The following is a 13,945-nucleotide window of genomic DNA, read 5'->3' as shown; positions in this document are numbered from 1 at the left end:
ATCCCCCCTTCCCCAGGACCAGCTCCCCTGAAACAGCAGCGCGAAGCGAACTTAAATCGACGCGATTTCGTTTGCGCCGGGCAGGCTCGGCTCGCGGCCCCGCTTCCCTGCTCGCTTCTCCACCCAAACCCGCCCCGGGAAGTTGCAAACACATAACGCGGGGTCACCGCACAGCCTGCAAAGTGCGTGCGGCGAGTCGCAGCCCCCGGGCGGCAGGGCCCGGCAATCCGCGCTCCGCTCCGCATTCGCTTTGAAGCAATAATTTGTTTTCGGTCATTTACAAACTAGCCTCCCGCCACAGCCAGCGAGTGAAGCCCCGCGCCCGCCCGTGCGGGGGGAGAGGCTGTTCCCAGCGCCCCGCAGCTGCGTCTCCAGCCCGGCTCCGGCGGCGGGCAGCCCGGCAGGGCGCCCGGCTCTGGGCACAGCCCGACTCACCCAGCAACACGCCCAAGGTGGCAGCGCCCGAGCGCAGCGGGTGATCTTCCATTTTGATGCCGTCCAGCATCTCGGCGCGGTCCGGCGGGCCCCGGCCGAAGCAGCGTTCCAGGGACTCGGGGCCGGCGGCGACATCCATGGGCGGCCCGGGCAGGCGTCAGGCGGCGGGGCCGGGCGCGCGGAGCGCCGGGGCGGGCCGGGGTGCGGGACACGCTGCAGCGGGGAGGCGGGAGCCGCGCAGGTTGGTCTGGGGGACACGCGGCGCGTTCCCGGGCGGAGACGCGGGGCAAGGGCCGGAGCGGAGGCTGCTGCCCATCGGGTCAGGTCCTGCTCCAGCCGGCGGCCGGGGGTCACCTGCCGGCGGGCCGGGGCGGGGCCCTCCCCGGGGCAGGGGCCGGCGGGCGCCGCGGGAGATCCAGGGCAGAGGCGGCCGGGCTCCCCGGGCGCTCCCCAGTCACTGTGCCCAGCCGCGTCCCGAGGAGCCGCTCCGTTTAGAGCGGGGCTGCGGCGGAGGAACACACCCACCCGTGCAGCCGCCTCACCCCTCCTCAAACTTGCTGACATTTGAACTCCATTGGCGCTCCTGATATCGCTGCGCCGAGGTGATCCGTCTCCTCGACGTCAAATAGTGCCGTCTGGGAGCGAGCCCCCGCAGCCCCCCGCGGGCGCCCAGGTGCGCGGGCTCGGGGTGGCTAGGTCCGGGGCCGCGTCACTCCGGGACTGCGCTCTCGGGAGCGCCTCGGCCGGGGATAGTGGCCCTGCGACTTCCCACCCCCCCGGGGGCAGAGTGACCAGAGCTGCCTGGAGCGTCCCACTCGAGTTAGCGGCCCCGCGCGGGCAGCGCGCCCCGGGCTCTCCCGCCTGTCCTGGGGTATGTAGCTGCGCCTCGCGGCTTGTGACTGTGCTTGGGTTTGCCCCACGGGCAGCCCGAGCGCGCGTGTCCCAGAGGCACCGGCTGCAGGAGCCTCTCCCCCCACTCGTGTCCGGGACCCCGGGCCTGTCTCAGCCCTCCGCAGCCCGGCCAGGGGCCCACGCCCCCGGCTCTCCCCCGGGGCTGGCACGCGTGTGGGGAGCAGCTGTGCCTGGGGGGGGACGCTGGCTGGGGAGGTGTTAACAGCGGGGCCTGCCCCCATCAGAGCCGCGCGGGCTGGCGCTGGCTGCTCCCTGCACTGTCCTGGCACCTGAGCCGCGGTCCCTTGGCGACGGGCCCGGCCGAGAGGCGCTGGCAGAGAGCCTCACCTCCCCGCGGACCCTGCCGGAGCGCAACCCGGACGGCAGCCCGCTTAGGAGCGGTGGCTGCGCGGCTGGCTGCGGGCAGAGCCGGGCTGGGGGCCTGGCAGGAGACACAGACACAGCTCCCGCGCGGCTCTCCCCGCGCCAAAGTCGGACGCCGGGCTGACCCCGATCGACCCCAGAGCCCCGTGCCCGGGAACCTGCGTCCCCCGGCCCGGGCTGCCAGCTGAAATGCCAGCAGATCCCGCATGGCCTGGCCTGCGCGGCGAGCCGGGCTCCTGCTCGCCTGGGCCACCTTTGGAGAGGAACCCGAGTGCGTCCCTCTGCAGCCGACGGAGCGCTGGGCTGGGCTGCTGGGGACCAGGGCTCTGCGCCCCTCCCGTGGCCTTAGCCCAGCCGGCACCGGCTGAGGCTCGGCCCTGCGCTGCCTGGCTTCAGAGGGATTCAGGGTCCCGGGCTAATGCAGCTGGGCCGGGGCAGGAGGCCCGAGGGCCTGGCGACGGGCCGCAGGCGGAGCTAGTCACCTCGGGGCCGGGGAGCTGCGGGGTGCCCTGCGCGTTCGTGGGGAGCGGAGTCACTAGGGCAGGGGAGAGGCGTTAGTTCCCTGCGGCCCTTCCCCGCCGGGGAGCCCGGCGAATCCAGGGGGCGATTCGGGCGCGCTTACACCTTCCCCGCGAGCCGTGCTTGGCGCGGCCGGCGGATATTTTCGGGTCTTTATTTCCTCCCGTTGGGAATGGCCGATCGCGGCCGCACGGCCCCGCAGTGCCGGCTCCCCGGGGCAGCGTCGGCACCAGGGAGCGCGGCCCGTGCTGCGCCGGGCCCGGCTGGACACCGGGCTGCTCTGAATCACGGGCGTGTGGCCACTGTTTGAACGGGAAACGCGCAAACAATACAAGACAAAATAATGCTGCGGCGTCGTGCGGGTGTCAGGGTCGGCTGCCGCCCCAGCCCCCCTTGCTTTGCGCGGCAAGCGACCCCCTCCCCTCCCCGGTGCGAGCCGGGCCCAGCCGGGCCCGGCGGCGAGAATTCGATGGGTTTGTTCCCGTGCTGGGGGTGGCGGTGGCGGCGAGGGAAGGAGCCGAGCGCTGGTCTGTCGGGTTCCCAACATGCCGGTATTTAGTGAGCAGGACAAGTGTTAAGGGCGGCCACTGGCTGCTCCGTTTGGGGCTCTGCAGGCAAAGCCCTTCGCACCCCGGTTTCGCGCCGGAATGCACGATTATGGTTTAGCTCAGTCTTTGGGGTTTGGGAACAGGCTCGTTGGGTTTTGGCTTGGACAATTTAACGCTGAAACCCGCTGCAGCTAATCCTGGGTTATTTAACTCTGGACGCTGCTTGGATTTCAGAGCCCGGCCGCGCAGAAAGAGCCTCTCGTTGGCATTAATTGTTTACGGTTCCCATCCTGCCGGGGGCTGCTCGCCCGACTCCAGCCACAATTATCTCCTACAATGGCGAGGAAAACTAAAGCCGGTCTCGCCTCACTCAGGAGTTCCCCTAACTTCGAATTAAAACTCCCCAACTGGGCGGCGGGAGAGGTCAGAGGGAAAGGGGAACCTCCCCGGTCCGGCTCGCAGCCGTCCAGTTAATTCCGGCTCCGGTCAGGGTCACTTTTCCGACAGAAATCAGACCAAATTCTGTAATTGTTACCGTCTCCCCGCGTGTGAGTATTACACAGGCCGTGTTCTGCTCGGCCGCCCGCCTGGATTCGAAGGCGGTTTATTCAAAGTCTGTAACTAAAATCAAACCATTAAAACACAAAAATCCATCATCGAACTAAAACCAAAGGAAGCCTGGCCCAAGCCGCTGTGTGTAGGGACCGGGCAGGGCTCGCCGCTCTGCTGGGAGTTGGGCGAGAAATACACAATTCGGAGCATCATTCCCGAGGCCGCTAAGACAAGAAAGAGTGAGACTGGGCTGGGCCCGTGTTACCGACCCGGCCTGTGCCGCGGGAGCCTTCGTGGCGAGTGAAACTTGTGCATAGGTGGGTGCGCCATGAGCCTTCTGCACGCGTGTGTCTGTGTGAGGTGTGGGTGCGCCATTAGCCTCTTACATCTCTGTGTGTTGTGTATACGCCATGAGCCTCCTGCTGTGTGTGTGTGTGTGTGTACACATTAGCTTCCTGCTCTCGCTCTCTCTCTGTGTACATTAGCTTCCACCTCTCTGTTTGTGCCATTAGTTTCTTGCTTTGGGTCTACTATGAGCTTCCTGCTGTGTGTGTGTGTGTGTGTGTGTGTTATTAGTCACTGCTGTGTGTGTGTGTGTGCCATTAGTATCTGCTGTGTGTGTGTGCCATTAGTCTCTTCTGTGTGTGTGTGTGTGTGTTATTAGTCTCTGCTGTGTGTGCGTGTGTATGTATGTGTGTGTTATTAGTATCTGCTGTGTGTGTGTGTGTGTGTGTGTGTGTGTGTGTTGGTAGTCTCTGCTGTGTGTGTGTGTGTGTGTGTGCGCCATTAGTCTCCGCTCTGGTTGTTGCCATTGTAGTTGTCTAACTCTCTGGGCCCCGGTGTGGTCTGACTTGTGTGCACTCTGCCCTCTGCTGGCCGGCTGCGGGATAGGCCTGGCTGTGGAGCCTTCACCTGGTTCTGGGGCCGGGCTCGCTGGTATCTGGGGTGACTCCGCATTTCCACTCGGAGCCTGGCGGGCGGGGTGGGCAGCCGCGGGCTGATTTAACCGGCTGTCGTTAGGTGCTGCTGCGGCGCTGCAGGTCCTTCCGGCCTTTCCGAGGCAGAGGCAAGTGCCGAAGGGAGCAGAGACCGAGCTCGCCAGGGCACTAACTGCAGCATTAGCAACGCCACGGCTCCGTCCTGAACTGGGCAGAACCAGGGGCTCCGCTGGGCCGAGCTCCTCCCGCCTCCGCCCCCCAGGGCCTGGGGCCGGGCAGCGCACGTCGGCGCTGTCCGGCTCCATCGGACCCGTCCAGTTACTTTAACTTTTCGTCCTATTTCATTTCCCTGTCCAATAGCTTCCTTCAGTGCTCCTTGCTGTCCCCTGGCCGAGACCGCTGCTCGCGCAGCCCGACCCGATACGGATTGCGAGGGTTCGTGTCAGCCCCGTGGACCCACCCCAGCTCCCCCCTTTGCTCGGCGTCCACACCCCATTGTCTGCGCTGGAGAAAGGAAGATACAGAGTTTGGGCTCCCACTTTCTCCCCGCAGACGCTTCAGTAATTCACACGGAACAGTGACAGGGAACCGGGAGCGGCGCTGCCTGGGAAAACCCTCACACAAAGCGAACTGCCGGAGCCCTGGCGGCCAGCCGCCTACGTGTAAACGCGGTAAGACTCCGTCTAGCACTCCGGCAGACACGTCGGAAATCCCTCCCGCCAGTGCCCGGGACCCGACCGACGGGGCTGTCCCTCCTCCTTGAGTTATGAAACCCTTAAGAAAAGGGGATTTTTGAGGAAACCGAGAAAGCCTCTGACCCGGCACCAGACCAGGTGTTGCTACGGCTCCCCCGGGCTTTCTGACGGGGGCCCTGATCCAAACCTCTGTGTCCGCCCCTGCTCCGCTCTGCACCCTGCGGACTGCGGAGCATTTCTCCTGGGAGGCCACCCGGCCCCGTGCAAGCGGACAAGTCCCATGAGAGACCAGAGACAAGCTCCCTTCACTCCCCAGACGTGAGTCGGACCCTCCCCCAGCTCCTGTTAACAATGGCGCTTGGGGATATTTTCATTCCCTTTTCACTGGACATTGCTCCAAATTTCCCCGGCGCTGTAAAGCCCAGCAGCGCCTCGACAGCCCCAATCCCGCGATCTTCTCCCAGGCTGCAACCTTCCTTCCAGCTCCCTTTCGTGCACCTTGCGGTGACTAATTCTCACCGCCCGGCTCTCCGACACTGCCCCTACCCAGGCGGAACCGAGCCCACTGCTGCACGACACAGTGCTCAGGCCACAGACGACTACATTTTACAAACGAGCACAGAGAAAACAGCTGTCACCCAATCAAGCAGAAGAAACCGGGCCATGGGCCATAGGTGCCCACTCACACCTCGCCGGGCCGGGACAGCCGTAGCTGAAAGGTGTGAAACGGTTTGCCGAGTAAATAGGGATCTTCAGGGTTACGTTTCCTACCAATTAAAATCTGCTGCGGTAAATTCTGACCCGAAACGAGCTCCGTCATTGGCAACGAATAATCCGCCGGCCCCGGTTTCCCTCCGACTGAGGGACACGTGTAAACAAGCCGCGAAGCTGCCGTTACCAATGCCCGAGCCCTAGAGTCACTCGCTCCTCTACGCAAATGATGGTTGTGAACAAAACGAGGGCCTGGGTCCGGCCGAGCAGCGCCCGTTCGCAGCGAGCCCGGGCCCGGGCCCGGACACCGCGCAGGGTTAGAGCCGAGGGCAGGGGTTGGCAGCGGCCCCTGTCTCCGGGGACACGGCGTTTGGCTAATTAGAGGGGCTGGGGGCCGGAGCCGCCCCTGGCGCCTGCCCCGCAATCCCCGCCCGGTAGCCGCAAACCCCACCGGCCCCGGCTCCTGCGAGTTGGGGGATGGAGCGGCCATGTGATGGGTCCTAGGGGAGCAGAGGACAGTGTTTCCTAGTATCCAACCTAAACCTTCCCCACTACAGCTTAAAACCATTCTTCCTTGTTTTATTTCCCTAGGACGGTGGTGAAGCACTGCAGTGGGTTACCGAGGGAGGTGGTGGAATCTCCTTCCTTAGAGGTTTTTAAGGCCCGGCTTGACAAAGCCCTGGCTGGGATGATTTAGTTGGGGATTGGTCCTGCTTTGAGCAGGGGGTTGGACTAGATGACCTCCTGAGGTCCCTTCCAACCCTGATATTCTATGATTCTGTCCTGCTCCCTCCTGCCCGTCCTGCCTCTCTGCCAGCACCAGGTCTGACCAGGACTGCCCCACCCTCCGTGCGCTGGCCCAGTGGGTCCTGGCCAGGCCAAAGGGCACAGGGCAGCCCCTGAGGTGCAGCCCGGGCACCCCATCAGGCACCCCCTTCCCCGGGAGTTACAAGACACCTGGTATTATATCGAGGGCAGGCGAACCCCCGGGCCTTTCTCAGGCAGAGCTTGCTGAAGTTGGGGTCAGGCGCGAGGGAGGCGCCAGGCTAGGCCCCAGGAAACTCTCCCTATGCAGAGAGCCAGCAGCCAAACCCTTGAATCCTCTCAGTAGGCTATGGCGCTCCACCAGCTTATACCGCCAGAGGATCTGCCCCCCTCGGACGGGACATCGTTCGCATCCCAGCGGTGCTGGTTTCCTGGGGAGGCAGCGTGACCAGGAGCTCACAACCAGGCTACAAACACTCCTGGTCCGTTACTGGATAATTCCAGCCCTGGCCCCTGGCCATGGCTCTGCAGGGGAGGGGAAGTCTGCCAGTGCCAGTCAAGGACCAGATCCATGCCAGAGGAGCTGGCACGCTACATGCCAATCCTCCCCCACCAGAGGAACTAGTTCAAAGACCAGCGAAGTCTTGGCTGGGATCAGGCCTAAAGCTAATGGCGAAACTCCCACTGGTTTGAACGGGAAGAGAAGCGGGCCCAAGGGACACGCCGAGGCCAAGGCCGGGCACTGCCGCATGAAACCAGGCCGCGCGGGCGAGCGCTCGACAGACAGTGTTTTAATTAAGGCGGGGGCGCGTTGACACACCGCAGCGATGCTATCTCTGTGCGCGCTTCCCGCGGGACCGCAGCCGCTCCAGGGCAGGAACGCAGCCTCGCCAGGCCCGTCGGAGCTTCCCGGGGGAGCGCCAGAAACCCCGGGGCGGCGCCGAGTGACTCCCGGGCGCCCCGGCTGCGCCGGGCTGTGTCGCTGTCCGGGGGGCGGGAGGAACGACTCCATTGCTGGCATTAAAGGCACAAGCTGCGCCGCGCCGTTTGCTTGTTAGAGCTGCTGATTCTCCTGAGCGCAGCATCGCCTCCCCGGAGAGGAGCTGCTTTCGGGCCAGCGCCCGGCAGGCACCCGGACCGCGCCGGGGAGCCGCAGGGCAGCGGGGCGCCGCCCGTTTGGGCTGGGATCACCCCCCATCGCTCCGCCGAGCGCCGCAAGGCCGGTGCGCACAGAGGGCGCGGCGGGGCGCGGCTTGGCCCCGCCACCTCCCCAGGGGCAGCCGGACACCAGTGACCTGCCGCACTTGTGGGCTGGGCATCGCCAGAGGGGCGCACGCCTCACAACCGAGCTCCACTAGGAAAACAGGGACCCGCTGCTCTGCTGGCCAAATCCCACCTCCGCCAGCGGCCAGGACCCCTTCGAGAGCAGATAATGAATCGCCTGCCCCTAGTTCCTCCCTAGGCCCAGGCTGCGACGCCTTTTGCCCTAAGCACGACAGTCACGTACGCGGCTAAGGAGAACCTGTTATATTCGATGGGATAAAACATGTAGGGGCTATAAACGAATTCTCTGCTAAATCCTTCTAAAGCCTGGGCTTCAGTGGCTTGTGGTGGCAAGGAGTTCCACTGGCTAACGAAGTGTGCGTTGTTTCAAAAAGCCCTTCCTTTAATCAGTTTTTAAAATATCCCTTCTTATTTTCATTGGCTGTCCCCCTTGTTCTTGTGTGATGAGAAAGGACAGCAGAGCCCTGACCTTTTCGAGATCATGTTTGGTTTCCCCGCTTAGCTCTCCCCTCTCTAGTCAGTCCTATTTTTTCCAGTGTCCCCTAATGAATTTCTAACCCAGGTCTGCACCAGGGCGTGTTTGTTCCCAATCCCGGCAACCCTCCTGTTTCTGCTCTGTGTATTGAGAGGGCGTAGCCATAACTGCTCACAACATCCCGGGGGAGGGGGGTGCGAAATACCATTGACTCGTACAATGCTGTTGTCGTGTGTTCAGTGCTGCTTTCCTGTCTCACCCCTTTTACACCCTAACCTTTGTTCTGGCCCCCGCTGTCCAGTGAGCTGCTGTTGGCGTTGCGCTTTCCCCCGCGACATCCAGGGGCTTCTCCGGAGCGAGTTCACAGAAACCTTGTAGGATTCATTCAAATTCATCTGTCCAGTGGGGGCCTTGCGCTGCGCGTGTCCGCTCCGAATCCCGCCCGCCATCGTGAATCGCACCAGGGCGAGAGCTCCGCGAAAGGGACATTCTGTGACAGCTGCAGGTGTTGCCCCCTCACTATTCACCCTCTTTCCCAGACACCCGGGAAAGCTGTGAAGCAAGGCAGGGTCCAGTAGGGAAGTGCCAGACCCCAGAGCTGCTCGCCTTTTGCCATGATGAGATCGATCCTTTATTCCTACGCTTTGTTTTCTGTCTCTCAACCATTGAGGTAATTTTACCTCATTCCGCTTTACCTCACCTGGCTCCTCTGCCCAGCTCTGCCTCCAGACGAATTAATGAATCGAGGGAAGGACAGGCGAGAACAGTGGTTCTCAACCAGGGGCACGCAGAGGTCTTCCGGGGATACATCATCGCCTCTAGGGATTTGCCTCGTTTTACAGCGGGCTACATAAGAGCGCTAGCGAAGTCAGGACAAACTACAATTTCACACAGACAAAACGAGTCAGCAATTTCCCCAGACCGGTGCGGCAGTGACACTTCCGAATGGTTTTGTCTGATTTTGGAAGCAAGTCGTTTTCAAGTGAGGTGAAACCTGGAGTCTGCAAGACAAACCAGAGCCCGGAAAGGGCAGTAGTGGGGCGAGGTTGAGCGCCACTGAGCTAGGACATTGGCTGCAGGAAAAAGGCCTCTTTCTTCCTCTGGACCCTCCTCTGGGGCTCAGCAACCATGTGCAACAGCCGGATATAAAGGCTGCGCTGGTTAGATTAGGGCAGAAGGCAAAGCGCCGAGCCCGGAACCCTCGGCAGCAGATGCCCAGCGCCCACCCGCCCCTGGTTCTGGCCACGCGGCTCTAGCTAGGGCCTTAGCTCAGCCAGTCCCACCCCTTTGCCTTCGCCCCGGACATCCGGCCCCACCGGGCACCGCTGGGGCAGTGCAGGTGGCTGAAGTGGGGCCCCGGAGGAAGGGGGATGGGGAGGGATGGCGGTGGGGGAGGGAGTGTAGGGATGAAGGAAGGGGGATGGGGAGGGGATGGCGGTGGGGGAGGGAGTGTAGGGATGAAGGGAGGGGGATGGCGGTGGGGTAGGGAGGAGGGGGTGTAGGGATGAAGGAAGGAGAGGGGGATGGCGGTGGGGTAGGGAGGAGGAGGGGTGTGTGCAGGGATGGAGGAAGGGGGATGGGGAGGGATGGCGGTGGGGTAGGGAGGTGTAGGGATGAAGGAAGGAGAGGGGGATGGCGGTGGGGTAGGGAGGAAGAGGGGGGTGTGCAGGGATGGAAGAAGGGGCATGGGGAGGGATGGCGGTGGGGTAGGGATGAAGGATGGGGAGGGATGGCGGTGGGGTAGGGAGGAGGAAGGGGGTGTGCAGGGATGGAGGAAGGGGGATGGCGGTGGGGTAGGGAGGAGGAGGGGTGTGTGCAGGGATGGAGGAAGGGGGATGGGGAGGGATGGCGGTGGGGTAGGGAGGAGGGGGTGTAGGGATGAAGGATGGGGAGGGATAGCGGTGGGGTAGGGAGGAGGAAGGGGGTGTGCAGGGATGAAGGAAGGGGGATGGGGACGGCGGTGGGGTAGGGAGGAGGAGGGGTGTGTGCAGGGATGGAGGAAGGGGGATGGGGAGGGATGGCGGTGGGGTAGGGAGGAGGGGGTGTAGGGATGAAGGATGGGGAGGGATGGCGGTGGGGTAGGGAGGAGGAAGGGGGTGTGCAGGGATGAAGGAAGGGGGATGGGGACGGCGGTGGGGTAGGGAGGAGGAAGGGGGTGTGCAGGGATGGAGGAAGGGGGATGGGGAGGGAGGAGAGGGGTGCAGGGATGAAGGAAACGGGAGCGGATGGGGATGTGGGCCGTGGAGCCCCGTGGATAAGACCTGGCGGCCCAGCGTAACCCGTCTCCCACAGCAGCACAGGCTGCGCACTCCGCCGAGCTCATTTCACGCGTGACACAAAGCTGGAGACTCCCCCTTTGCACCACATTTAATCTCGATCGGTCACTTTCTGCACGAAGTATCTCTCGGACGCAGAGGCGCTGGAACTCCGTTGCTATTTGTCAGAGCAGTGACCGTGCGCACGTTTCGGCACTGCCGTGATGCAGACAAGCACTAACCGGCACTAATCGAGTATTCTCACCAAACCTGGCAACTGAAATGTAAACGAAACATTTCCCCCTTGCTAGAGATCCGGACTGTCCTGGAGCAGAGGCGTGTCTGCTGTGCGCCTCGGGTGACTTTTCGGTCGTTGAATTCTCTTCCTGCCCCCTGGGCTGGCCCCGTGCAGCCGGCACGAAGAAAAATCGTTTCGAGTTTAGCCCCGATTTTAAGAAAAACAATTGTTGCATTTTGTTTTCGTTTACACGTGAGACACCACAGCACACAGACCACTGCAGCCGATTGCAGTTAATTTCACCACTGGCCCAAGGTCAGTTGTCAGCAGAGGCGCAGAACTATGCACGCGAATAAATTATTTTATCGGGAGAGAGATTTTTAGGTTTCCTGATCATTATTTTACTTCATTTTTATTTTATTTTCAAGCCTCGGAGGTAAGAAAAAAAAAAGTTCGCTTCGAATCTAACGTGCAACAGGCGAGTTAAGAAAACAATCCTGCGCGGCCCTCGGCGCGTTTAGCTCCTTGCAAACTCGCACCAGGAGCTGGAATCGCAGAAACCCTGCTGGCCTCCGCCCTGCCAGAGCCGACCGGCCGGGCACCCTGATCCCTACGACTAGTCCGTCGGCGAACGCTTCCCTCGAGCCGGCGGGCCCTACTTACCCGAGCCGGCCTTCGGGACGCGCAGAGTCGAGGACAATAATTAGCAAACAAATGTGCAGAGCTCCGCGCTCGGCCTCAGCCCAGCCTCCCAGAGCGGAGCTGTTGGGAGGTTTACTTGGTTTGTGCAACGCTTTTAAACGGCCTTCATGGCGCGTTTTTCTCTGGGCGAGGTTTGCTCAGTGGCGAGCCCGGGTAGCCTGGAGCGCAGCGCGGTACGGAACCGGCAGGGCCTCCCGGGGCACGACCACGGGTCACCCAGCAAGCGCCCGGCAGGGAGATCCGCAGGCCAGCGGCGACGCGGAGAGGGTGATGGAGCAGGAACCGGTGTGTGGTGGCCAGGCCCTGCCCGAGGCGGCCCGGGAGAACCGGCCAGCGCGATGTGACGATACCCGAGTTACCGGCACACGCGCGTCCTGGCCCGGCGCCCCGCTGCATTTCCAGCTCGGGCCATGGGCCGCCGGGCAGCGCCGGGAGGGAGAGGCCTGGCTGGCTCGGTTCTTCGGCCTCATTTCCAAACGCGAGCGGAGCCGTGCCACGGGCACCGCACCTGCTGAAGCAATCCCGCGCTTAGGCCGGGCAAGGCCCGAGCCTGGCCGGAGAACAGGGCTGGGGGCACACGCCGCCCGAAGACGCCGCGGTCGGGGCTGAGCAGACTGGACACTGGGGGAGGAGGCGGGGGGTGTCTCTGCCCAGCCGCAGTGACGGGGACCTGCCAGGCGGCTCCCCTTTCCCTAAAGAGTGTCTGGGGCAGGGGCGAGCGAACCGGAGCAAACCGGGGCACAAGGAGTCCGGGCTGGGCCAGCGCAAACAAGAGAAAAGTCGCGTGCAGCGCGCAAAGACCAGGAGCAAAAGCCCGCCCTTGCAGGGCCAAACTATTCGTTTGGCTGAGAAATGATCAGTTCTTACAGCCTTACGGCCGTGATCGGAGTCGGCTGCTTAGCCGGGTTTGGCCTACCAATGGCCGCCCCAAAGCGGCGCTTCGTTCATAGTTAGACGAAAGGAAAAGGCATTAAAACAAAACAGAACAATTCGAATCGCACCTTAAGGAGCCAAATCTTGCGCGTGTTGGTGTTTGGGGCTAACTCTTGGGGCGGCTCTCCGCAGGTCGGGCCTGCTGTAATTCAGAGGAAAAAACATTTACCCCAATTTCCTTCCGCCAGTTAAAAGAAAACCACTGGCCCCTGCAGTTCGGGTTCGCTTTTAGGCAGAAATGCAACAGCAAGGGGTGATCCGCGCGGGGGGATTGTCGGTTTGTTGATGTCTCAGTCCGGCGGGTTCATTCTTATTTATTTATCGTTATTGTTCCTTTAGATGTTTGTTACAAGCGGAAATATCGCTATTAGCAGAACCTCCATAGCCTAGAAACGGAGCGTCAAACTGCAAGCCGGCTGGTTTTGGGGCTACAACCAGGCTATCAAATCCCAGCGATCGTGTGTGTGTGTCTGCTCCTGCGGTGTAAAATACTGACCCCCAACACGGCCGTGGCTCGGAGTTTTTAGAAAGGGCCCGGTTCCTCTCGGGAGTTCAAAAAGCGCCTCCTTGTTTAGTTTTCCTTCTGCAGGAGAGTGAGAAAGTTACATCGCGGGGCTGGTTTGGTTAATGTTAATAGAAGCCGCAGAATAAACGCGATATGGGCGCGAATAAAGCGAAATACCTTCACAAGCAAACGAATGTTTTTTTCCCAGGCTTTTTTTGCGGCTGGTTTTAAAATAAGCCCCCCGGCCCCGGTGCTTTAAATCTGGAGGGTTCCTTATCCCAGCCTGGAGAGGGGAGCACGAACTTTTTCTTAATGATTGTCTCGATCCCCTCCGCGCCGTCAGGGGCAGTGGCTGTGAGCAGCACCGACGTGTTTGTCCTGTTTCACACCCAGCCCGGGGCAGCCGCAGCCAGGCCGGTGGGTGCCCCCAGCGTCTCGGGGCAGCGGGCCTGGGGTGTCCCGGGTTCAAAGGCTCCAGTCTAAGGGGTTTCCTGATCCCTTTAGATTTGCTAATTTAAATCCCGCTCCCGATAAATTGTTTCTGTAAAACACAAGTCAGCGGGCGCCGCTTTACAGGGCGGGCCGCATTGAAACACCGACCTCCGCACCCTTCCCTTCGGGGGCTGCAGTTCACTGTCGGAACTGAGCAAACCCTCCGCCAGGCGAGCCCGGTCCGGGGCCCAGACGGTTTGGTTGGGTTTCTATCGACCGGACGGGTTCGCACCTCCTTTGCCGTGGCTACCTGCCGAGGACACCTCGCTGAGCGGCGGGACTGGCCTTGTCTCCGGCTTTGCAATCGCGTTTTACCACGAACAGAGCAGCCGGCGTGGTCCGAGCCTCGGCGGGGACCCGAGCCCACGGGCTGCCGGGCGAGCGCCGGGCGAGCTCCGCGCTCTCCGGGCGGCGTCTCACGCCTCCCCGCGCCTCTGCAGGCGGGAGCGCGGTCCCGCCCAGCCCCGGCTCGAGCTGGCCGCCGCCTGCCCCTCCCCGGCTGCTCGGACAGGCTCGTTTCCAGCGGGCGATCAGGGCCTGCCCCGCTCGGGACGCCGGGGGTCTCTGCGTTGGAGGACGGGGAGCCCAGCGGGCTGGGGAGCTCGCCGCGCCCTGCCCATCCC

General features: G+C 62.6%; 1 protein-coding gene and 1 long non-coding RNA gene across 2 annotated transcripts in view; one reads left to right on the top strand and one right to left on the bottom strand.

Moving 5' to 3' along the window:
- The window catches only part of LMX1B (LIM homeobox transcription factor 1 beta), a 131,367-nt gene extending 130,303 nt beyond the window's left edge, over positions 1–1,064 (bottom strand). The window contains exon 1 of the mRNA XM_005279432.4: positions 436–1,064. Coding sequence (XP_005279489.1) covers positions 436–574 — 139 coding nt within the window. The 5' untranslated portion in view covers positions 575–1,064. The remainder of the gene's footprint in view (positions 1–435) is intronic.
- Positions 1,065–1,079: 15 nt separating this feature from the next.
- Positions 1,080–13,945, top strand: part of LOC135976532 (uncharacterized) — a 37,316-nt gene continuing 24,450 nt past the window's right edge. Inside the window, exon 1 of the long non-coding RNA XR_010593730.1 lies at positions 1,080–1,306. This is a non-coding gene — a long non-coding RNA (uncharacterized LOC135976532). The remainder of the gene's footprint in view (positions 1,307–13,945) is intronic.

Source organism: Chrysemys picta, chromosome 18, assembly GCF_011386835.1.
Source record: "Chrysemys picta bellii isolate R12L10 chromosome 18, ASM1138683v2, whole genome shotgun sequence".
Lineage (NCBI taxonomy): Eukaryota > Metazoa > Chordata > Testudines > Emydidae > Chrysemys > Chrysemys picta.
Note: the sequence above shows the minus strand (reverse complement) of the source record. Positions and strands in the feature narration are given on the sequence as shown.